This window comes from Megalopta genalis, chromosome 5 (genome assembly GCF_051020955.1).
Source record: "Megalopta genalis isolate 19385.01 chromosome 5, iyMegGena1_principal, whole genome shotgun sequence".
Lineage (NCBI taxonomy): Eukaryota > Metazoa > Arthropoda > Insecta > Hymenoptera > Halictidae > Megalopta > Megalopta genalis.
Window position 1 is genome coordinate 23,903,569 of NC_135017.1, and position 21,472 is coordinate 23,925,040.

A 21,472-nucleotide genomic window follows, 5' to 3' on the forward strand; every position below is an offset into this window, starting at 1 on the left:
CTAGAATTTATTGAACTAAACGGAGTCGCATGAATAGACGGATCTTATGCATTTATAGCACATGATTAGCAAATGTAGATTTTAAAAATGCTGCCACATTGCTTATACTTTATCAGCACAATTCAAAGAAGAATTACATTTTTATCTGACTTCTCTTTCATACAGTCGGTGAGCAGTTTTTACTTTGCACAAAGATCCCCGCAGTCTATTCACGAACAATTGCCTCTTCAATCTCTATTTTCCTCCATAAAGCTGTACAAGCTCACACATTTAGCTAAATATTTCCAGTTTGCCAGTAGAAATCTGTCCCGAAGTTCTTCGAATTCTTTGAAACAATCAGAACTCTCCGAATAAATAACAATTATTATTACAAATAACAATGTTTCTAATGATCAAAATTCGTCCCCCCTCCCTCTCGTCAACCTTCCACTCGTTTTTACCACCTAAAATACAAGATTCTTTGTTCTCTTCGTCCGAGAAGCATCATCTCGATGCGATTTCTCTCGCAATTCTTCCAACAGATGCATAATGCAAAGGTTTAAAGTCCCCTGGAATTACCGTCGTCTTACGTAATAAACTCTACATAGAATCGTACGTGTACAAAAGATTTTGTTGAAAGATTGTCGCGGCTGGATAGAGAAATGCTACCTGATTCGATGCGCGTGTAGGCTCGGCTCAGCAGACCGCGGTCGCCCGAACAATCACTGCACCCAGCACCCCGTAGGATCGCGACCACATGATTTTTCTTTCGCGTTCGCCTTTTTTTCTGTTTGCTCCTCTGCAGAGAGAACAGGACACGTTGCGAACGGCAGTGCAGTTACACGTGTTGCCCGCGAGGAACTGATCATTCGCAGCGGCCACGAATCGTTCGTGGTCCGACGGCCGTCGCCGGTTATTTGTTCGACGAATTAACACGGCTGTCGAGCAAACACGCGGTGCAGCTTTTAAAGCTTCGCGCTCCGTGCCTTCGCTCGGCCTCTGCTGGTAGCCCGGAGCCGGCCGCCGGCATTCTTTCGCGTTTCTCCTCGCCTCGGAGCTCGTGAAATTCGTCGAACGCGGAAAAACAAACAGCGGACCGTCGAGGAATCCTCGGATGTCCCGTTGCGCGGATGTTGCGCGTTCGCCGAGGCATCTTGTGTGCATAGAAAACGTCGAATTGGGTAAGGTGAGTCGCATTTTAATACGTTGGATTTAGCGAGAGAAACAGGATCGCTCGATTATAGATCTGCGAGTGTTAGAGATTAATTTATGATCGTCCTTTTTGCGGATGTCTGAAATTAATTTGATGTTCTTTTAATATCGGATCGATGGGGCCTGGACTCCTAATTTTTGTTACAAACTTGTATGGAATAATGTCAATTTTCGCAAGTATCCTCTTTGAAACTGGCGCCGTTTTCGAAAGTGGCGCCGCCTGTGGCGAGATTTAGAAGCTCGATTCAGGGGTCCGTACAGCGCCAAAACGTGCAGTGGCAAAACGCCCAAACTGTTGGGCAACGTGACCGACGGGGCAAGAAAATTTTGGGCGATGGTACCGCCCTTTGCGACGAAATCTTGAAGCTTCTTACAAAGTCCGTACAGCGCCAATTAATCCTGTGGTGAAACGCTGAAACTGTTCGCCAAAATCAGCTGTTGGTAATTTAATTAGCCGAAATGTAGCGGATGTAGATAATGTTAATCTTTATTTTATCAATGTGCTCTATTTTACCCAAAATACTAATATTGATGAAATATCAATTATATTAATGAATTTAATATTCAATTACTTATTGTTTCTAATCAACGATTTCCTCTGTAAAACGGATAATAATAAAGCTTGAAAGAGGAAGCACAATTTATGTTGTTTATCATTGTTTATTGAAACTTTCAGCTTTGGACTGTTATCAGCTACATTTCAAGACAGTAGTACATAGAAAATTAGAGTAGTCAATTTCCGCGAAAAGAATAATTTACTTATTAAGATAATGAATTTGAATTTCAATTCAAAATAGGTAATTAAAGGTATTAGAATTAAATGGAGATACTAGAGTGAATATTTATAACATAACTTATTTATTTATGTCAATGTATCAATATATTATTGCTTATTTAATTAAAAATTGATATTTCGTCGGTCAGGTGTGAACGAGCTTCTACATTTCGCTAAAAGAGGCGCCACTATCGCCAAAATTTTTTTGCCCCGTCGGTCACGTTGCCCAACAGTTTGGGCGTTTTGCCACTGCACTAATTGGCGCTATACGGACCCCTGTAACGAGCTTCTCAATTCCGTCACAAGAGGCGCTGTTCTAATATCTTAAGGCAAATGATTCGTGCCGAGTTTTATATTATACGATATGAGAAAAGCGGCACAAATCATCTGCCGCTTTACATTTGCAGTAATAAATAAATTTTTTACGAATGAGATAGATACAAGAGATTGTTCTGAATATTTCCGTACCATCAAAATTACTTTTTAATCCCAAAATTGACAGATTTCGTGCCATATTCATATCATGTTCCTACCATTCATATAAGAATCACCTATAACTGTAATATATATTAAATTTTCTCTACAAAATAAAATAAATGAAACAATAAAATAAATAAATAAAATAAATAAATAAAATTTTCTTACATGATTTAGATGCAAGAGAGTCCCCTGAATATTTCTGTACACTAAAAATATTCTTTGAAGCCTGAAATTCCTGGAATTCATCTAATATTCTATACATTAATTTTTTCGAGCACCGAATAACGTGAAGATATTATTTCTGTACAGCGGAACGTGGAAAATTGAACGCAAACTTTCGGCTTCCGAACGACTAAGTAACATTAAGCATTAAAGACGTGGAGAGCCCCGTACCGGCCCATCGAAAGAAAAGCTATAAACCTCCTTAAAGGCTGTCAGTTACTGCCATCCATAAAATTTTACGAACCGAAAATATCAAGTCCACTCGAACGTGCGCAAATACATTACTAATCTTTATTTCCCCCTATACAGGCAAACCTTTTTAAATTTCCATCTATTTGTTAATATATAATATATAATATATAATATATAATATATAATATATAATATATAATATATAATATATAATATATAATATATAATATATAATATATAATATATAATATATAATATATAATATATAATATATAATATATAATATATAAAATATAACATATAATATATATATTTAATATATTTATTCACGATTAACACACAATCCACTGCCAATTACAGTAAATCCTGCCTGATTAGCGTTCAGATTGCGCACGAAAATGGACAATTTGGAAAGAGGAGATACGAGTATTCGAATCTTGTTTTCATAGTTACTGATTGTCAACAACTATAAAAACGGGCCGCAAGGCTCGAATAATCTTATCTCGTCTTCCCAAATTGTCCATTTTGGTTTACAAGCTGAAGGGAAATTGGGAAGAATTTAATGTATCTCGTATACATTACTCTACTCCTAGCTGAATACTGTACTCCTAGCCAAGAATTTCTTAATCGACATCCTCCACCAGTGACATGATCTAATTACTTCTTCCCAGATTATTAAGTGAGAGAAGATCTTTAAGCTCACATTTCTTGTATCACGATCATCGGAAATTGTATGCACGTAAAGCATTTATATTAAATCTTGAACGGTGTACATCCAGCTAATATTAGCTTGGAGAGATATGAGACACGTGATAACCACGATAAACAGCTGGTAAGAAAACGGTAAATATTCTTATCACTCAATAGTTATTTGTCATTCTACAACCTTCTTCCTTTTCTTAAATTTGATTTCGGTGCTTGAATAAGACATTTATCTACACCAGGGGTGTTAAACTCAAAAGCTAACTTGGGCCAAATAAACAAATGAACAATGCTTAACTTTAGGTGGGCCGCAAAAAAAAATCAATGTTCATAGAAACAAATATTTTTATTTTGACTAGGACATTGTAATAAACATGTATAAAGTTAAATTATTGACACCCCTGATCTACACAGTTGAGTGCAAAAATGATCCAAGCGACTTTCATTCGACAGAGGGCTGTTTTTGGACTCGCTCGAAGTCCGACGGCAGCCGGCGATCATTTTACGATCGAAATACGATTAGACCGACGAAACAACGGCAGCGTTATTTTTATCGGCCTTACGGATGGATTTGTAAAACCAACTGACGATCCAGCAGCTGTTGCCTCGCCGGTAGCGTCCAGAAACAACGGCCGCCACCCTGCTGCTCTTAAGGGCGACATATTGGCGGACGTTACTGCCGGCGAAGAAGCTGGCTTCTGCGATCGTTTCCAAGGAAACAGAAGACATTAGCGAGTGAAGAACACCCTGGTAAATTCCTCGTTCTCGTTTCGTTCGGCTTTCACGACCTACCGAACGCGTTATTCTCCCGTGTGCACCTCGCCAGCATGGCCGACCACGTGAGAGATGCAAAACCCTGCGATTAAGCGGAATCGAATGGAAAGTTTCTCGCTTAAATAGCACTCGAGTCACTCTCAACTACGCTTAATAATTTAACAACACGTTCACCAGCGTTTGATTGCCACCGCCTCCCAAAAAACCCATAGAATCAAGGTACATTTGGTTACATATATTTATAATGCAGCTGAAACTGCAACGCTAAATATTATCACGCCGTTCAAGTATTCAAAACAAATATTATTGTCTGAAAGTATCTGTGGAAAATGCTGCTTGGACTAAACGATCACTGCAAAACGGAAACAGACGATAACAAAATATCGCACGCGGAAATTGTTAAGAGAATGGAATCTCCGTGAAATAAAAATTCTGTGCGATCCAGGAGTGACTGCTGGCTCACGAATTCTGGGAGAAACGGACTGCAACATTTTTACGGGGGCTGTTTAAATTCCTCCAGCTGCGTCTCCTCTGTTTGCCCGAAAAACGCACAGACTGACCGTCATATAAGTGCAATAAAATGGTAACTTCGCCGGTCCATTCATCTGAATCCTTTCGTTGTTGGAACTCCGCGTCGCGGATACCTACCTGTACGTTTCCTACACGCAGCCTCCGTGTCCAATCTCGAAATTTAAACTATGACTTCGCCACGGCTCCGTTTTATTGCCTTCTTTTTACCTTTTTTCGGGATCAGTTTCCCGTTTTCGATTCGCCTCGGTTCCAGTTCGTCTCTGTTCACCGTTCCGGTTGCACGTTTGTCGGACAACATTCGGTGTTCTCCAAAAAAAAAAATGTGAAGCGTTCGCGTTTCTGTCATGATTTTCCATTCAAAAGTACGTTTTTTAACGATCAAGAATGGTTTCATACGCGTCGCGGTGGCGAAAGTACAGTGAGAAGTGCGAAGGATTTTTTGGTGCGAGAATGAGGTAGTAATTATAAAAATTCAGTGACAAAATTATTGTCATTTAAAGCGTCTCCTAAGAAGCTTAAAAGCGAACAAGTTAAAAACGAATATACCTACACGTTTAACAACATTATAAACTAATGAATTAACAGTTCACCGAGTGTATGAAATTCTGCTTCCACATATCAATATATTTATATTTAGCTGCTTTGGAAATAAGGACACTTCAATTTAATATTCTATATATTTTACCAGTTTAACAAACATATCGATCACAAAACTGAGCGATAATATTTATATTGAGTGTTCAAAATTTGCTCTTTCTGCTTCAATACATTTTCGATTCATTTTTCCCTTATTTCACCGATAATGAAATTGCACTGTTAAGACATAAACGGTCTATTATAAAATGTATATTTTATAAAATAAATGTATAATATATGTATATTTTATAAATGTATATTTCATAAAATAAATCTATAATATATGTATATTTTATAAAGTAAACGTATAATATATGTATATTTTATAAAGTGTATACGTCTATGTCTTAACAATGCAATTTCTTTATCGAATTATTGCATAGATGGTGAACAATTTTTCGTTTATTTTAAACAACGTCCCGAGAAACGTGGAAGTAGGACACTGCTATGGCGAACATAGTGTATTATCGAATTTCTCGGGTCGTTGCATCCCTCACGCCCCGGGCCATCATGGCCGCCGCTGTATCCATGGAAACACCTTCTGACTTTATTACAACCCCCTCGAAATGCTTGCATTGGGAATAGAGGGGCGGTACGGACCGAGGGGTAAAATTACCATGAGGGTTGAACCCAACAGGCAACGTTCCTTTCCCATGCGTCGGCCATTATGGGGTCCACACATTCTTTCTCGCATCTTCCTTATTCATTTCCTCCTAGAAACCATTCTACTAACTCGAAGAGTTATTTAAACAATAAACAATGCATACAGTCTCATATTTTCAGTGGAATATCGTTTCGATTAGAATGGACTTGGCAAATACAGTAAATTCTCCCCATTCGAAGTTCAACTTGTAAGCAAAAATGGACAATTTGGGATGAGAAAATACGATTTGGGAATAGATGATAACCTCGTTTTTATAGTTGTTGACAATCGGTAACCATAAAAACGAGGCGCAAGCCTCGAATAATCGTATCTTCCCTTCCCAAACAGTCCATTTTTGTTTACAAGCTGAACGACAATTGGGGCGAATTTATTGTCCGTCTCATTTCATTTTCATTTTGCTAAGAAACTACTGGACAAGATGTTCAGGAAAGCTCATTGAATTCATTTCATGAAGTTTTTGTACTGTATAGACAACGGAAGAACATCTCTTAACATTTTGGAAACAGATATTGAATTAAAAAGAACTCGAGGGCATTGCATCAATGAATCCTAGCATACAATCGTTTCGAAGCTCTTACAAACATTACTCGTAGAAGAACAGATATTAAAACATACGAATTTATTGTTCTAATCAACTAAATACAATCTGATGTTTAATCGACAATAATCTTTGAACAAAACCAGCTTACGATCCATTGCCACACAATATCTTGCGCAATATTTATACTCTTATTTCCGGTATTTACTCCTTATTTACTCGGTATTTCCGAGGCTATCGACATAACTCTTTGGAACAGCTTGTGAACATTTATATCTTGAGAATAAATTAGGAATAGAAAAATTAATTAGAAAAACCAGAAAAGAATAAATTAGAGAACAGGTAACAATTAATTTTCCGTGCGAACAATATATTACGAATTCATTTATGTATTTTAGCAAGAAAAATTACGCGAAAGTTAGTCGGCGCCAACAGAGCCAACTTAAAAATTCCGCAATAACAGCACACTCAGCGAATGCGAGAGGGCGCGTTTCCCGCTGCTCCTTAGAATACCAATTTCCCTAACCACAACGAGTCCACTTAATTACCTCCTCCGCTGGTTTATTCCCGAAAGGGGCCAGAGGAAGGCGCATAGTAATTTCCGGAATGGATACGATAAAAGCCCACGACTTTTCTCCCCCCTTTGCCGCAACAAATGGATCGCGGCGAGCGACGTTTCCAGCCCCCGACGGTTCCGGAGGATGACGGGGGTGGAAACGGCTTTTTCACGTGGCCAGGAATTTGCAGTAGAGCCGGGTTTATTGGTCGATAAAGGCAAAGCAGCGAGCGCTGCATTTTTCGAACGGCAAAAGCTGCGACACCCGGCCAGATAAAAATCTCCAAGTGGCACTGTAAACGGCGCCGCGAAACCCCTGATCAATAAATTCTGGACTCTCCGGGCGACCTGTAAACACCGCTCTGTCATTGCGATACTAAAATTATAAATCGACAATCGACGTGCGGTATCACGCGCCGCGTACGTGGCCCCATCAAACGCTGGGGTATCTCGATTCCTGGCAGACAAACGCTGCTGCGAATCCGCGACTTTATAGTCCGAGTACGGTTTTCGAAAAGCGGCAGGCGAATTAAAGGCTGTGCGTTTCATAAAAAGGATTACGGAGTCATGATCTTTGGTTTGTTAATTGGACCGTTTATTTTGAACGTATTTTGTAGGTCCGTTTTTGAAGAAACATGAGGTATCGCATAATTTGTGATTATTTTAGCGTAACCTTTTTATTTATAACTAGTTCATATTTAATATCTTAAGAAATATGTCGATGTTTTGTTTAATTTAAAATTGGCCAATAAAAGAAATTGCGTAGCGATCGATTATGAAACTGATGTATGTACAATTTTCATAGACATAGATGGCGGGGTTACGTAAAAAAATTTCTTGTACACGCCATAAGATTATTATGATGTTATAAAACAAAGTAGAGAAAATAATAAATTTATTTTACACGAAACGAAGCGGGAGAATTTCGTTTCAACAAGAAAATCTACAACATACAATTCAAAACCGAGTAAGAAACAATATTAACGGAGGAAAGGTAAACTGGCTGACAATATGTTGGGTGAGATCGTAGCAAAAGTGTATTGTATAACTATTTTATATAAAACATTGATGGAGGATACATAATTTAAGACGTTATATTTATCATCTACATGTCGGGGAATATTGCCAAAATTTGAAAGAATCGTCCTGGCGCCTTTGTGCATTATGAATAGTTCAAAACACTGCCGCATAAAGAGTATAAATAAATAACATCAATACCTTGTGTTAAGTTTAACGATATATAAGTATAATTAACGTTCAAAATAAAAAATGCTACTTCAATTTTATTTCTTGTTATTATTTACAAACAAAATTGGATTATATAATATATTTTAAGTGATATTTAAGTTTTCATAATTGAAATTAAATAATTTTTACAATCGACTAATTTTTAAAATGGTGTGAGTCCATTTACAGCCTGTAAATGTATATTATTTTAGTTAAATTCTCTCTCGTCTAAAAGAAATTTATATAATCAAATTACATGTTGATGAATTAGTAGAAACATTGACAGGCCTGACATAATTAATTTATATTTTTGAATTGGCGAATGTGCTAACCTTCAGTTTTCTCAGAACAACAAAAAATGGACTTCAAAATAAACGGTCCAATTATCAAATCTTGATCGTTGGAGTAAACCTACCGTGCCGGTCAAAATGGCCGGTTTCGCATTTCTTATTTTAAACTCGTTGAAATTGGAAGAATTCTTCTATAGGAAACGATCGATTAGCTTTCTTAATTCAGGTAAACATTGTTATAATAATTATAGAAAGTCTGAGTATAAGTTCAGTCTCTTAATTCTTATAAAATAACATACGTTAGTTATTTTTAAGGCTCGGCAGATTTAGTGTTAAGTGAACGATAAGATACTTGTATTTATTTGAAACAAAAACATAGTGATATCACTGTTTCAGTAGATTTAAAAATGTTGCGAGGTATTATTTATTATGAGTGCATCATTAATCACGCATGCAACAACTTGTTTCGTTTATTTAATGTTGATTTGTTACATAATTATGGCAATATAGCAGAAATTAGATTGTTCAATTTAAAATATTTTCTACATATCTGTATCCAAAAATTCTGCGAAAACTTTGATTTTTTTCCAGGCATTTTGTCTTTGTAGTGGGTCACAGCAAACATGATACAATTTCTTGGTTTTTCAAGATCAGAAAGCTATGTATAGATTGTTATATGCTTTATCACATACTCTGAACAATTTAAGAAATATTATTTGCGTGACTGAACGTCTGCAAAAAGTGAAATGAACGCAACAGTGTCGATTGTTTTTATATCAATCGTAACAGTAAAACAGCGTTGAATTAATCGAAACAGAGATCATCTATTTCATATTTAGTCTCCCTATATCTCGCGTCGGACATTCCACGTGAAGTATTATCTACTTTATATTTAATCTCATAATTATTCTATATTGTACGTAAAACGGAAAGTTCTTCTAAACCATTCGATCTCACGACTTATTCATATCGTGCCTTCGATCGTTGTACATTTTAACAGGCCATCCTCCTTAAAATCAATTCACATCGAACATAAAATAAAATCAAGGAATAAAACGTTCCCAAGAACAACGTTACCCGTTGCAATTCATTGCCAACAAAACCGTGGCAAAACGCAGTGTATAAAACGCAACCGAAGCCAATGCATTCTTTTATTTAATCAAGATTCACCGACAAACTCGCCTAAATCTATCTAGCACCTCGCCTAAACACTGTCGCAAAATTTATATTTCACGTTTGAATATCGGGCCGGTATTGATACAAAGGGTGTCGCGACAATAAAAATATAATTTACAACAGTATATATTTTATTTAAAAAAAGTGGGAGCATGTCCGTTACGCGGGATCGCTATTACGAATCCTCGTAGTTCGAGAAGCATCCCCTTCGCCGTGAAAAGATATTGGTCGCCGGCTAGTATAAAAGTTCTTTAGGAGGGTGCAGGTCGGGGAGATTTAACGGCGGACGATCCAATGGCGTTCGTTGTTTGAGGGGGTTGCTACCGGGACCTTGTGACGACCGTAAACCCACGGCGGACCAATGGTGGTCGTGCAACTAACCCCCTCGCTTCCTCGAGACCGCTCGTTCGGCGTGTAATGGCGAATATCTCGCAGCTGATATACTCGAACGACTTTCATCAAACGTTAGTTGTCTGAAATTAATCTCGTAAAAAATGACCGTCAAGAAGGGAGGCCGGGACCGGTTCTCTCCGGGAGAATGAGTTTTTTAAGGGTCTCTCTCCTGGCAGCCCGCCGAATCATCCTAATCGGGAATGGACTCTCTCGTTCTCGAATAAAAGAGAAATTATGCAGAATGGTGTTCTGTTCGTGATAGAATCCGAAAATGACTGTTTAGGATATTTTATTCGAAAGATAGATAGACGAGCTTCAAGATTGCCCTTCTTGAAACACGAGAATTGTACACGAGTAACTCGCCATTTTGCATTTTTTTTTCTACTATTTGTGCTGTTTAAATGGAGGTATATCAAGGCATCAAACTTTCGGAGATCGTCTATAATAATTCTTAGAGAATTGTTATTCACAGTAAACAATGTTTCAATTTTTTCGAATATTCTTTACCCTCCTCTTGCATTTACAACATTAACAAAATTGTGCGCAATTTATGTTCCCCTTTATTTGTAATAAAAGTCTTCAAGCTAGAAAAGGAAAATAGATACACGTGTATTAATATTGTACTAAATAGAAATGTTGTACAAGTTTCTGCAGATATTTGCAAGAATTTTTTGCTTACGTTCAAAACACGATAACGTAATGAAACGACCTATTTAATGCGTTATTCGAAACCTATAACAGCTTTTCAATGACGATATTATACCTAAAAAAAGCTTAACAATCTTCTTCTAAATGATAATATACCGAAAGAAATTATTAGACTATATTATTGGAGATATTATTGGAGATAAATCGTTGAATTACGTATGAAATTGATTGCACCATTGATAAATTAATCAAAAGCCCCTCAACTCTCAAAATATTTAATGTTTAATATACTATTAAGTAAAACGTGGTTGGTAAACAGTTTTTAATTTCAAAAATTTAAGTGAGTTTCATGTAATCGATTCATCGAATTTGGACAAGTTATTCCTACGGCTGTCAGAGGTCGTGTAGTCCAGTGTAGCTATCAAATACGATTGTGGTTTGGTAGTCTTCTGCGACTTTCTACGGCAGACGGATTAGTTGACAGGAAGATGTTGATTTCACGAGGAGCCCAGCTTTTAAAGGCAGTGTGTAAATCAAATGCTAGAAAAAATGTTGCCATTAATTTTGCCCAGACTCGCGGTTGTAAGTAAGTAGATATACATTTGTTACATAACCCGTTCGAAAAGAGGTTATGTTTAGACGTTTTAGTTTTCACTTAATTTGCTTGTAAAACGTTGAACATTCCTTTTGCTTATAAATTTGTTTGCTTCATGCCTGCGCAAACTAATTTACCAAATGAATAGACAAACATATCAATAATTAGTAAAGGATTTTTCAAAGCGGACATAAATCAGGAACTTTTTGTTCTTTTTAACTTACTTTATTTTCTACTGTTCCTACTGTTTTAAATATCGCTATGTTTCTTCAGATTGTTTTACCGTTCCTCAATACCACCATATAAAATTGAAGTTGTACTAGTAGAGATACTTATGGGAACATTCTATTGGTGGCTTCTGTGGAATATGTGGCACGACTGGGACCTTGTATTTATTGTAAGCGAAATCTCAATCAACGAATAATTTCCTACAGTACTTGGAAAATATTACAAAAAAATTCGGTAGCTTGTAATAAATTTCTGATTGTGCTTCCTTCTTCCAGGGCCATCATCCACTTCCATATCCGGAACATTGGTCTGATGAGGAACTGGGAATTCCACCAGAGTAGTAATGATAATAGGTAGATCCTTTTTAGCAGCACAGTGCATTTTATAGAGCTGTCAACTCATTATCCCATAAGGATACAGTGGTTGTGACGCTTAATGTCTTTGTATCATAAAATAAACTATTGCAGTGAATTTATTTATGAATCATGTATATTTATTTAAAACCAAACATCTGTGTATTAAAATGTTCATATGTTTTTCTTAACCACGTGTTGGAACTTTGATGGAGATTGTTTTGAGTTCCAGGTATTCCTTTATTCCCTCAGCACCCCTAAAAACCACGAAGAACAAGGAAATTTTGTAATTCCAGCTTTATCATTGCAATATTTTGTTTATGTATGATTTCAAACTTACAATTCACGACCAATACCAGACTCTTTGAATCCACCAAACGGAGTTTGAGTCGTAAGAGCGTCGTAACAGTTTATCCTGTTGAAATATTTACATTCAAATGATTTATTAACTTACAGACATTATGAAAAATGTGTACTACTTATTTATATAACAATTTTTACCAGACACTGCCAGCTTCAACTGCTTGCGCGAATGTCAGCGCTTTATCGATATCTTTGGTGAGCACGCCAGCAGCAAGACCGTATCTTGTATTATTTGCACGCTCAATGACTTCATCTAAAGTTTCGAATTTCAAAATGGACTGCACAGGTCCGAATATCTCCTCCTTGGCGATTGTCATATCGTCGGTCACGTTTGAAAAAACGGTCGGCTGCAATTACCGTTAAAATCAATAATTTTAATCGCAAAGTTGCTATATTTAGAACCATGAAAGCATACCTTAATGAAGTATCCAACTGTGCCATACCGTTCTCCACCAGTTTCCACCACTGCACCTTCTTTCTTTCCAGATTGAATCAAACGCTGGATTTTGTTGAACATTTCTTCATCGATTTGCGGTCCCTGTTGGGTCGTCGGATCGAAAGGATCACCGAGTTTCTTCTGGGCTGCTAATTGTTTAGCATAGCTAACAAATTTGTCATATATCTTAGCTTGCACGAAAGTACGGGTACCGGCGCAACAGTTTTGCCCGTGGTTAGCAAACACGGCTTCATGAGCGATTTCCACAGCTTCCTTAACTGTGGATTATCCTTTGTTATTCATTTGTAATTTAATTATAATCTTTTTCTAAAGAAATTCATCATTGTACCGTCAAAGTCGTCGAAAACGACCAAAGGACTCTTGCCACCTAATTCCAGACTTACTCGCTTGAGATTAGATTGACCAGCAGCTTGCATTATCAGATGGCCAATCTGAAAATGAATGTTGCAATAACGTAGACTTAATTGGTGATTCATCCTTGTACGGCAGTAAATTGGAGATTTTAAATTCTGAAAATTTTTTGCTGTTCAAGGTGACTTAAATTATTAGTAAATTACATCGGTGGATCCAGTGAATGCAACTTTCCGAATGTCTGGATGCTCGGAGATAGCTGCGCCTGCAGTCGGTCCATAGCCTGTGATAACATTCACAACACCTGGAGGAAATCCAGCTTCTTTGGCAAGCGCCGCAGCATACAATGCCGACAGCGGCGATTGTTCGGCTGGTTTCAATACGATAGTACATCCAGTGGTCAATGCTGGAGCCCATTTCCACACTAGCATGAGGAAGGGATAATTCCAAGGAATGATTTGTCCTACCACACCAACTGGTTCTTTTCTTGTAAGAGTGACAAATTTTCCATCTAGATCATAGAATATTTAATGAGTAAAAATAAATTTATCTTTGGAAGGTACTTTTAACATAGAATAATATATACCTGTTGGAATGGTATCGCCAGTAATCTTATCACACCATCCAGCATGGTAACGCAACACCTCTGCACCGAAATACATTTCACCAACAGCATTCTTGTATGATTTTCCTGTATCCAATGTTTCAAGGGTAGCTAGTTTCTCTGCATCACGTACAATAAGATCTGCAAACTGTTACAAAATATTATATAATAAAGAAATAGACCTCTGTTGAAACTTCCTTAACAGACATGGTAAAAATTAAAACCGTATTTATCAGCTTTGCACGGGCAGATGCATTCATGTTCCTCCATACTGATCCTCTTTGGAATGCTTTCTTTGCAGCTGACACTGCCTTGTCCACATCAGCCTACAAATTGAATGTACAGAAAACAGTGTTTCAAACAATGAAGCCCATGATATTAAACCAAAATATAAGCATTTGATGTAACCTTGTCACCCTCAGCTACTTCAACAATAACAGCACCAGTGGCCGGGTTTATGGTGGGAAACTTTTTACCACTCACAGCATCCACAAACTCGTTGTTGATGAACAACTGGAAAAAAATTTAGTTTTAAGAAAAATGTTCATATCCATATTATGTATTCATAATAGTCCATGATTAATACAGAGAAAATTCAAAAAACTGAAAAATTTTAAAATCTAATCACAGATATTAGCAATCATTTACCTGAGTGTATTTGAAGTCTGGCTTCTTGCAAGTCATTCTGGAGTATGCTTTCTTCGACAGTCGCTTCACGAATGATCTTGGACTCGTCAGAAACGTGCAACAGCTACTTTATAACAGAATGAAACATATCATCTAATCTGGCTCAACGCCAATTAACGTAGTGGGGATGTGGTCTGATAGGATACCAACCGAATCTCGTATCTGAAAACACTGGCATGTAAATACACAAGTTCGATATTTTTGTATGTAAAATAAGAATTATCATTTGCATAATTCGTTCATTGAAATACATACGTGAATATGGAAAGAAACATCCGCAATTATAAAATACACAACGTTTTCGATACTTGTGCAAAAATTGTGCAAAAATTGCATACTCATCCAATCGAATTTTTGAAAAATCATGAGAATATAACGCGAAAGAGAAAAAAAGTATTGATACGATTTAAAGTTTTAATAGAGTTTTAATAAATAGATTGAACCGCGTGAACGAGAAAGCAACAGTTCCAATGAAGAAATAAAAGCCTCAGTTGCTGGAGTTTATTAAATCGATAAATTGCGGACCAATACCCGAAGACGTGGACGCTGTATGTAAATGGAAAAATTTCGTTTTGTTTAATGAAGGATCGAGAATGTGATATCGTATAATATATCGGAAACAATAAATCTGTAATTGTCCGTAAAGATTAAGTGTGTCTGCAGACGTTATTAATATTCTATTGAAATTAATCCTTGATCCGACGAGATATTTGATATGGAGGGTACTCAAACTCAAGCTCTAACGAGCCAACAGTCCCCCAATGATGGGACCGATGATGCGGTAAATTAATTAATTTTATTAACTGTTTTTTGTTGCCTAATATGTGTCCTAATATTACACTTCTGGACAAAAAGATAGCCCACATGTGTTACCTATCATTTAGTTCTCTAGAATAAGTTCCGAATTCTCAAAATGATATCTGTTTGGCAGAGAATTAAACAATTTACGAATATATTTTTGTGACGATTTACTACATTCATTCTTCAGACACTGTTTAAGCTCGTTAATAATTTGAAATTGTATTTTTTCCTTGTACACCGTTCGAGTAATGATAATAGCAGTTAAAACCGTCTGGACCACCCAGGTTGAAACTCTTTTCATCTGTGAATATACATATCATCATGTACAAGAATACATTTGTAGAATTTAGAGAACTTTTTATTCATCTTTGAGAACTAAATGATAGTACATGTGTATTATGTTTTTGTCCAAGAGTGTATGCCACGTAATACGCTAGATTTCTGTCTTATATTCGAGTACAAATAGAAATCTGCTAGTCATAGAAAATGATATCATTATTTATTTTGTTATTTTTAGTTCGTGTTTGTTGTTCCTGATGCCCTCGCTTTCGATTCATAAAAATATTATAGTGTATAAGATAAGCGACGATTCGAAACTAAAGTATGTATTATGTAACTTCCATATGTGCTTCGTCTATCTACTTCGAAATTAAATATACTGTTGTCAGCTGCGTTTAGATAAAACCGCGTTTAGATAAAAAAGAATTTATCACATTGTTTTAAGTTGTGTATGTAACATCGCGTAATGGCAATGACGAGACATTATATTTCTTTTAAACTTTAAAACATTATCTAATCATGGCAATTAAAAATAATTCCTTCAGCGATATCGATATTTCATTCGTAAACGCATTTTTGCACAGCCCATCCCTTGTCCTATGATGGAATTGTCAAAGGACGCGGGTGACAGACCAGCCCCCTATTTCCCTCAACCAGGAGACGAACTTCCGGCACAACCGGAAGCGTCGATGGATCCTATTGGGCCATGGGCCACTGGAAGAGCGACCTACACGCCCAAAGATGGTTTAACAGGCGTGAGACCGGTCGTTGATCGAAATAGTGTGACCAAATTCGGCGCGCCGCAATGGAGGGCTCACAATCTCAAATTCTTCCAACAGTCGAACGAAAAGATTCAGGCCGCCCAGTATGAAGAGAAACTTTGCTTTATACAGTGTTTATCTGCGATCATTAGAAGTAAATCGGCTTCCTTATTGACTTAAGAGAGATGAGCCTGTTTTGCCGGGTAACGGAGGATTTGCTCTACTCTCGGTTTATTGAACCGAGAAAGTAGAATTTTCATCCCCAAAGATTGCCGACAAATTATACATATTTCGAACTCGATATTTATTTCTGCTGTTACATAAAACGACTTTGATACAGGCTCGCGATAAGCAACGCGAAAAGATGCGTCCAGCAGTCGTACAAACAGGCGGACAAAACGCAACTGGAAAATACCGACCACTTGAAGAACCGTGCATCGGAGGTGTACCGTTGGAAAATCGAGCTGGAGCACGTGTTACGGGACATCACCGAGGAAATCGAGATGCTGGAAGCGGAACGTCGACGCGTCAAGCTGTCATTGTCGGTTCTCACGGTTCCTGAATCGATCGCCGGTGAATTCTTGCAGCTACGCTCGAAGCGGTTGGAGTCTGATCTGATCCGTGACGAGGTCGAGGAGGAATTGACCAAGGTGGCCTTCGTAGCGATGAAAAGAAGACAGAGTTAAATTGATTGATACATGTTTGTCAATTGCCGCAGGAAGTAGCACTTTGCTCGGAAATACGTGACCTGCTCGGCAGGACCCGCGAGCAAATAGAAATGCAATTGATAGAGTTAAAGGCAGCCAAGGCGAGGATGGAAGTAGATTGGACCGATAAGGCTGGGGCTTATCAAATAGACACTTTCTGCGTGCAGCTGAAGAACGAATCCCCTGAAATTTTATGGAAACCTGGGGCTACGAGATTCCCGGCAGAGTGTGTACCGAGTCGTTGAATGTAACTAACTCTACGGCAGAACCTTGATAACGAGCAGATGGTCAGCGTATCATTCCTGATCAGCGTACTCGGCGCCAGGTTCTAGCTTACTCGCTAAACAAAGAGAAAAACCAAGTCGACTATCCAGGGTTCAACGAATCATATTAATATATTCTACGATCCTTGATTGTGCGAACAGATTTCCATGTAGATCAATTGTAAACTAGTACACAAGTTTGGAGTTCACGAGTACACAAGTTAATCAGACTTTCAACACTTTCCTTGACAGACAATCGACCCCAGCCAGCTATGAACATTACACGCGCGAAAGTTTGACCGACGCGGAGGCGGCCAGGCAAAGATCGGCCAATCTGCGGTCCACGTTGAAAGCCATTTTTACGAATTCCATAAAGGATCTTCGCGATCAAGCGACCCGCGTGGATCTCGCTCTCGGCGGGAAGAGCAAGCTCACGGAGGAAGTGTGTTCGCAGTTGGAGAAGGAACTGCTACGCGTGAGTGTCCTTGCCAAGTTCAAAGGGAAATCGTTTTTTTGGTGCTTCTGCCGACACTTCGACTGCTTTCAGTGCTTGCACGAGCTGGCGAACACCGAGAAAGCGATCGAAGAACTTCGGCATTCGGCGAGGGGGCTCGATTGCGCCATGAAAGTCGCGCAAACACGATTAGCCGAGAGATTACGGCGGGAGAACGTTGAAAATTGCCGCGACACACCCCAATTTGCGTGAGTATCGGGGCCACCACAGGACCCCGCGTAGTGAATCGAATAAAGATCGTTAGTTTTTGTTACAAATAATTATTGGAAACGTGCGTGTTTCGATTAGGCTTGTGGAAGAAGTGAAGATGCTGAACGAACGCACTTCCGCCATGTTGGCCGAGCTGAAGAAAGCTGAGGAGACCCAGGCAGCTCTTGTCAAAGTCAGGGGCGATCTTGAACGAGAGATCGTCGTGAAACGGAAAACATTGTACATAGACAAGCAGCGTGGCCAATTGTTGCGATCTTTTTATCCTTCGGCCACGACTCTGGCCGGTTTTTAATGGTATTTAAATGCTTCTATTACGATATGCTAATTAACACGTTCCGTGCTCATTGGTCGTTTGGTCCACCGTGTGCAGGATTTGGCTAAGTTGCTTGGTCAGAATTATTGTCTAATACATATTCTGTAGACATTTTTCTGTGACACATTGCTTTCGACTTTGTCTTACATAAATTTGCTTTTAAAAATTTCTGTTTGCATGAAGATTCGCGGTATAATGATCGTTGGAACGCACTATTTATAGAACAGTCTTCTGCAAATATCATTGTCTAATAGCTCGAGACGATAAAGTCAGCGCGGAAATATTATTCTGGGAACACTGTTAAGAGTTACATTCAATAACGTGTACCGCGTTATAATTATTTTGAACAATTCGATGGCTCCGATCATCGATGACCGACGTTGCAGGTGACATATTAAATTGTTAAAAGCTATAATGATGGTTCCAGTGTTCCCCAAAATGTTATATTTTATATTTTATAAATGTTAAAAAGCGGCACGGAACGTGTCGAATGAATGTACAGAACACGAAATTCAATGGAGATTAACATTGGTTCTATAAATATATTTCGGAAGTACACCACTTAACCACGCGAAAAATATAACGGCCCTTAATATTTACGTATAATAGTATTGTATAACATTTTTGTTTTGATATTTTATACAAAAATGAAAAAAATATACGACCTGGACAACTTCCGGAGTTGTCTCAGTCAGACGCGTCGTACATTCGTATAGAATTAAATTAATTGTTACACCGTTGCGTTCCGAGAGGCAGCGTAGGTTATCGCTCTGGTCGCGGAATTAAATTTAGTAGAAGATAAATAGATAATCATAGCTCGTCGTGCAGCTGTACATTATTCAATACAAAATCGTACAGATCTTCTAGATTGCGAGCACCATTGTATTCGGACACTTTTTGTCCGTCGCGGTATAAGTACAGACTAGGAAAACCGTCAACATCCTGTTTATTGCACAGATCTTTGCTGACGTCGAGGGTGCAGTCCACTTTGGCAATGTTCACCTTCTCGTTGCCGAAGAACTTCTTCCCGAGATCCTCCCAAATGGGCGCTAAACGCTTACAATGACCACACCAAGGCGCGAAAAACTTAACAAATGAAACACCCGTTTCTATTCCATGCTTGAAACTATCGCCGGTTAAACTAAGTACGGCGTGTAGCGTACTGTCCGAACTATCAATTTTAACATCCACTTTATCGTTGTCATTAGCAAGCATTTTCGTTACGTAAGCCTTTAATTCTTCATGAGTGCGTTGTCCAGTATATTTATCTATCTGGAAATTATTTTACATTTTAAACTTTTGTACATTTATAAATTTTTTACATTTAAAATATTTTTACATTTATAAGTTTTTTAGGTTTTTTAGGTTTCTACAAATCTATATTGTATTATTTATATTTCACCTTCTTTCCATCTTCAATCCAAAGCAAAGTTGGATACCCCTTTATATCGAACTGAGTGCAAACACTACGATGTTGATGGCAGTCTACTTTAGATATGCTAACATGGTCACTGTTACGTAAACTGTTAGCTAACTCCTCCCATACAGGTGCTAATTTCCGACAAAAGCCACACCAAGGTGCATATAAGTTTACAAAGTGATAACCAGAGGACACATGCTTGTCAAAAGTGTCCTCTGTTAATTCTAAAAGACCATTTACTGCATCAGGAGCAGATGGAGTTTCGTGTATATCCTAAATTAAAATGATTATTATTAGAATCTAGATGGCATGCGTTACAACCAAATTGTGTATATTATGGAATTGATAATTACTCCAAAGGGTGTGCCCAATTGTTCAAATATGAAGGCAATTAGAGATGGCATGTCCTTTGCATCCTTGAACTTAGTGCCCTTGGTCTCTCCAGCTTTGAAGAATTTGAACCTACAAAATAGACAATACTGAAATGTACTTTATTTGACCTTTGTTATTGTAAAAATAAGATGTGTGGTAAGTCCATGTTACACATACGTCGGATAGCCAGTAACATCATGTTCACTACATAGTTCACTATCAATGGTGCAATCTACTTTAGCAATTATTACATTGCTTTTATCTCCATTAGTTTCTTTGGCTAATTTTTCATACTGTGGCGCCATTCTTTGGCAATGTCCACACCTGAAACAAACAAATAAATTCTTATTGAGTGAGAATAATGTATGAATATGATCTGAGACATCTATTCACGTTCTTGTATTCCCTATCATAGAACAAAGCAAAATATTTTACTTACTTAATAGTACTTTTTACGTCTAATCATGCATTTAAAAAAGATAATTTGAACTTACCAAGGCGCGTAGAACATAACAACATGATTATTCTTCTGCACTTCCTCTGCGAAATTGTCTTTGTTGTACTGCACAGTGTATATAGTAGTATCCTCCTCATCCTGTTGACTGTTGACTTGACTCAGCAGAAATAGAAAAACTAGGATATATTTCGTTATAATGACAATACTCTTCGAACGTTTCATCATTGTGATAAATTGTGAACACTGTATAAAATAATTCGATATGAATATTATATTGCTGTCGATAATATAACGCTACTGATAACGCTAATATAACGGTAATATAATTGGTAATAATAACGGAACGATGTCAAGATCACTTTATTTTCGGAATCACAGCGTCAGTAGGCAATCGAAGTAGAAAATTATTCAGTGTCACGCAATTCTAATTTAACTATTCTTTGCAATTCGCACTCGTCTTTCAGCCTCCCACACAAATGGATCGAAACCGCCGATTCCGCCCCCCATATGGTAAATCGCACTGATACCAAAATTTCATTCTAAAATCTCCACGGTGTTTTTGGATATCGAGATTTTTTTTTGAGAAAATTAATACTTCAATAAATAATTTAAATCTGAAAGTAATTTTTGCTGATTATCTACAAAACTGAGAATAAAAAATAATGCGATATCACAATTATTTCTAAAAATTGTATGCTAGGGTATGTGGCGGTAAAATTCTAGAGAAAGTTCATGGGATTAT

General features: G+C 37.6%; 4 protein-coding genes across 10 annotated transcripts; 2 read left to right on the forward strand and 2 right to left on the reverse strand.

Moving 5' to 3' along the window:
• Window positions 1–11,390: 11,390 nt before the first annotated feature.
• Ndufb2 (NADH dehydrogenase (ubiquinone) 1 beta subcomplex, 2, 8kDa) lies at window positions 11,391–12,301 on the forward strand. The gene is made up of 3 exons (XM_033476615.2): window positions 11,391–11,581; window positions 11,864–11,987; window positions 12,094–12,301. The coding sequence occupies exons 1-3, from the start codon at window positions 11,484–11,486 to the stop codon at window positions 12,157–12,159; spliced, it is 288 nt and encodes a 95-aa protein (XP_033332506.2). The 5' UTR covers window positions 11,391–11,483; the 3' UTR covers window positions 12,160–12,301.
• On the reverse strand, window positions 12,290–15,514 carry LOC117223974 (aldehyde dehydrogenase 1A1). Of its 2 annotated transcripts, XM_033476608.2 has the most exons (12): window positions 14,889–14,923; window positions 14,784–14,795; window positions 14,595–14,697; window positions 14,355–14,459; window positions 14,171–14,272; window positions 13,929–14,094; window positions 13,549–13,853; window positions 13,320–13,422; window positions 12,950–13,248; window positions 12,673–12,881; window positions 12,512–12,586; window positions 12,290–12,428 (listed from the first exon to the last, which is right to left on the reverse strand). In XM_033476608.2, exons 1-12 carry the CDS (start codon window positions 14,906–14,908, stop codon window positions 12,359–12,361), a joined length of 1,569 nt encoding a protein of 522 aa, XP_033332499.1. In that variant the 5' UTR covers window positions 14,909–14,923; the 3' UTR covers window positions 12,290–12,358. The 2 variants fall into 2 exon arrangements, with proteins under 2 accessions (XP_033332499.1, XP_033332496.1); XM_033476605.2 differs by lacking the exons at window positions 14,784–14,795; window positions 14,889–14,923 and adding an exon at window positions 15,438–15,514.
• On the reverse strand, window positions 14,595–21,245 carry prtp (thioredoxin domain-containing protein pretaporter). 3 transcript variants are annotated; one of them, XM_076521719.1, is made up of 6 exons: window positions 20,768–21,244; window positions 20,451–20,597; window positions 20,255–20,363; window positions 19,884–20,174; window positions 19,484–19,753; window positions 14,595–14,700 (listed from the first exon to the last, which is right to left on the reverse strand). In XM_076521719.1, exons 1-6 carry the CDS (start codon window positions 20,953–20,955, stop codon window positions 14,698–14,700), a joined length of 1,008 nt encoding a protein of 335 aa, XP_076377834.1. In that variant the 5' UTR covers window positions 20,956–21,244; the 3' UTR covers window positions 14,595–14,697. The 3 variants fall into 3 exon arrangements, with proteins under 3 accessions (XP_076377834.1, XP_076377832.1, XP_033332505.2); XM_076521717.1 differs by lacking the exon at window positions 14,595–14,700 and adding an exon at window positions 14,712–14,804 and having other exon boundaries at window positions 20,768–21,245; XM_033476614.2 differs by lacking the exon at window positions 14,595–14,700 and having other exon boundaries at window positions 19,010–19,753; window positions 20,768–20,973; window positions 21,090–21,245.
• Window positions 15,071–19,047, forward strand: Tektin-A (Tektin A). Of its 4 annotated transcripts, XM_033476612.2 has the most exons (7): window positions 15,071–15,414; window positions 16,298–16,578; window positions 16,815–17,124; window positions 17,193–17,407; window positions 17,697–17,919; window positions 17,992–18,146; window positions 18,247–19,047. In XM_033476612.2, the coding sequence occupies exons 1-7, from the start codon at window positions 15,349–15,351 to the stop codon at window positions 18,458–18,460; spliced, it is 1,464 nt and encodes a 487-aa protein (XP_033332503.2). In that variant the 5' UTR covers window positions 15,071–15,348; the 3' UTR covers window positions 18,461–19,047. The 4 variants fall into 4 exon arrangements, with proteins under 4 accessions (XP_033332503.2, XP_076377830.1, XP_033332502.2 ...); XM_076521715.1 differs by having other exon boundaries at window positions 15,952–16,578; window positions 17,697–18,146; XM_033476611.2 differs by having other exon boundaries at window positions 17,697–18,146.
• Window positions 21,246–21,472: the final 227 nt, after the last annotated feature.

Coding starts and splice junctions, on each gene's coding strand:
- LOC117223974 (XM_033476605.2), bottom strand. CDS start 15,499: ATGTGGGCTATCTTTTTGTCCAGAAGTGTAATATTAGGACACATATTA. Junction 14,698..15,437: donor ATATTAGGCAACAAAAAACA/GTTAATAAAATT, acceptor GTTATAAAGTAG/CTGTTGCACGTTTCTGACGA. Junction 13,249..13,319: donor CGTTTTCGACGACTTTGACG/GTACAATGATGA, acceptor GATAATCCACAG/TTAAGGAAGCTGTGGAAATC.
- Tektin-A (XM_033476611.2), top strand. CDS start 15,349: ATGGAGGGTACTCAAACTCAAGCTCTAACGAGCCAACAGTCCCCCAAT. Junction 16,579..16,814: donor GAAAAGATTCAGGCCGCCCA/GTATGAAGAGAA, acceptor ACTTTGATACAG/GCTCGCGATAAGCAACGCGA. Junction 17,408..17,696: donor GCTACGAGATTCCCGGCAGA/GTGTGTACCGAG, acceptor TTTCCTTGACAG/ACAATCGACCCCAGCCAGCT.
- prtp (XM_033476614.2), bottom strand. CDS start 20,955: ATGATGAAACGTTCGAAGAGTATTGTCATTATAACGAAATATATCCTA. Junction 20,598..20,767: donor GTTATGTTCTACGCGCCTTG/GTAAGTTCAAAT, acceptor TGTTTGTTTCAG/GTGTGGACATTGCCAAAGAA. Junction 20,175..20,254: donor AATTGGGCACACCCTTTGGA/GTAATTATCAAT, acceptor ATTTTAATTTAG/GATATACACGAAACTCCATC.
- Ndufb2 (XM_033476615.2), top strand. CDS start 11,484: ATGTTGATTTCACGAGGAGCCCAGCTTTTAAAGGCAGTGTGTAAATCA. Junction 11,582..11,863: donor GCCCAGACTCGCGGTTGTAA/GTAAGTAGATAT, acceptor ATGTTTCTTCAG/ATTGTTTTACCGTTCCTCAA. Junction 11,988..12,093: donor ACTGGGACCTTGTATTTATT/GTAAGCGAAATC, acceptor TCCTTCTTCCAG/GGCCATCATCCACTTCCATA.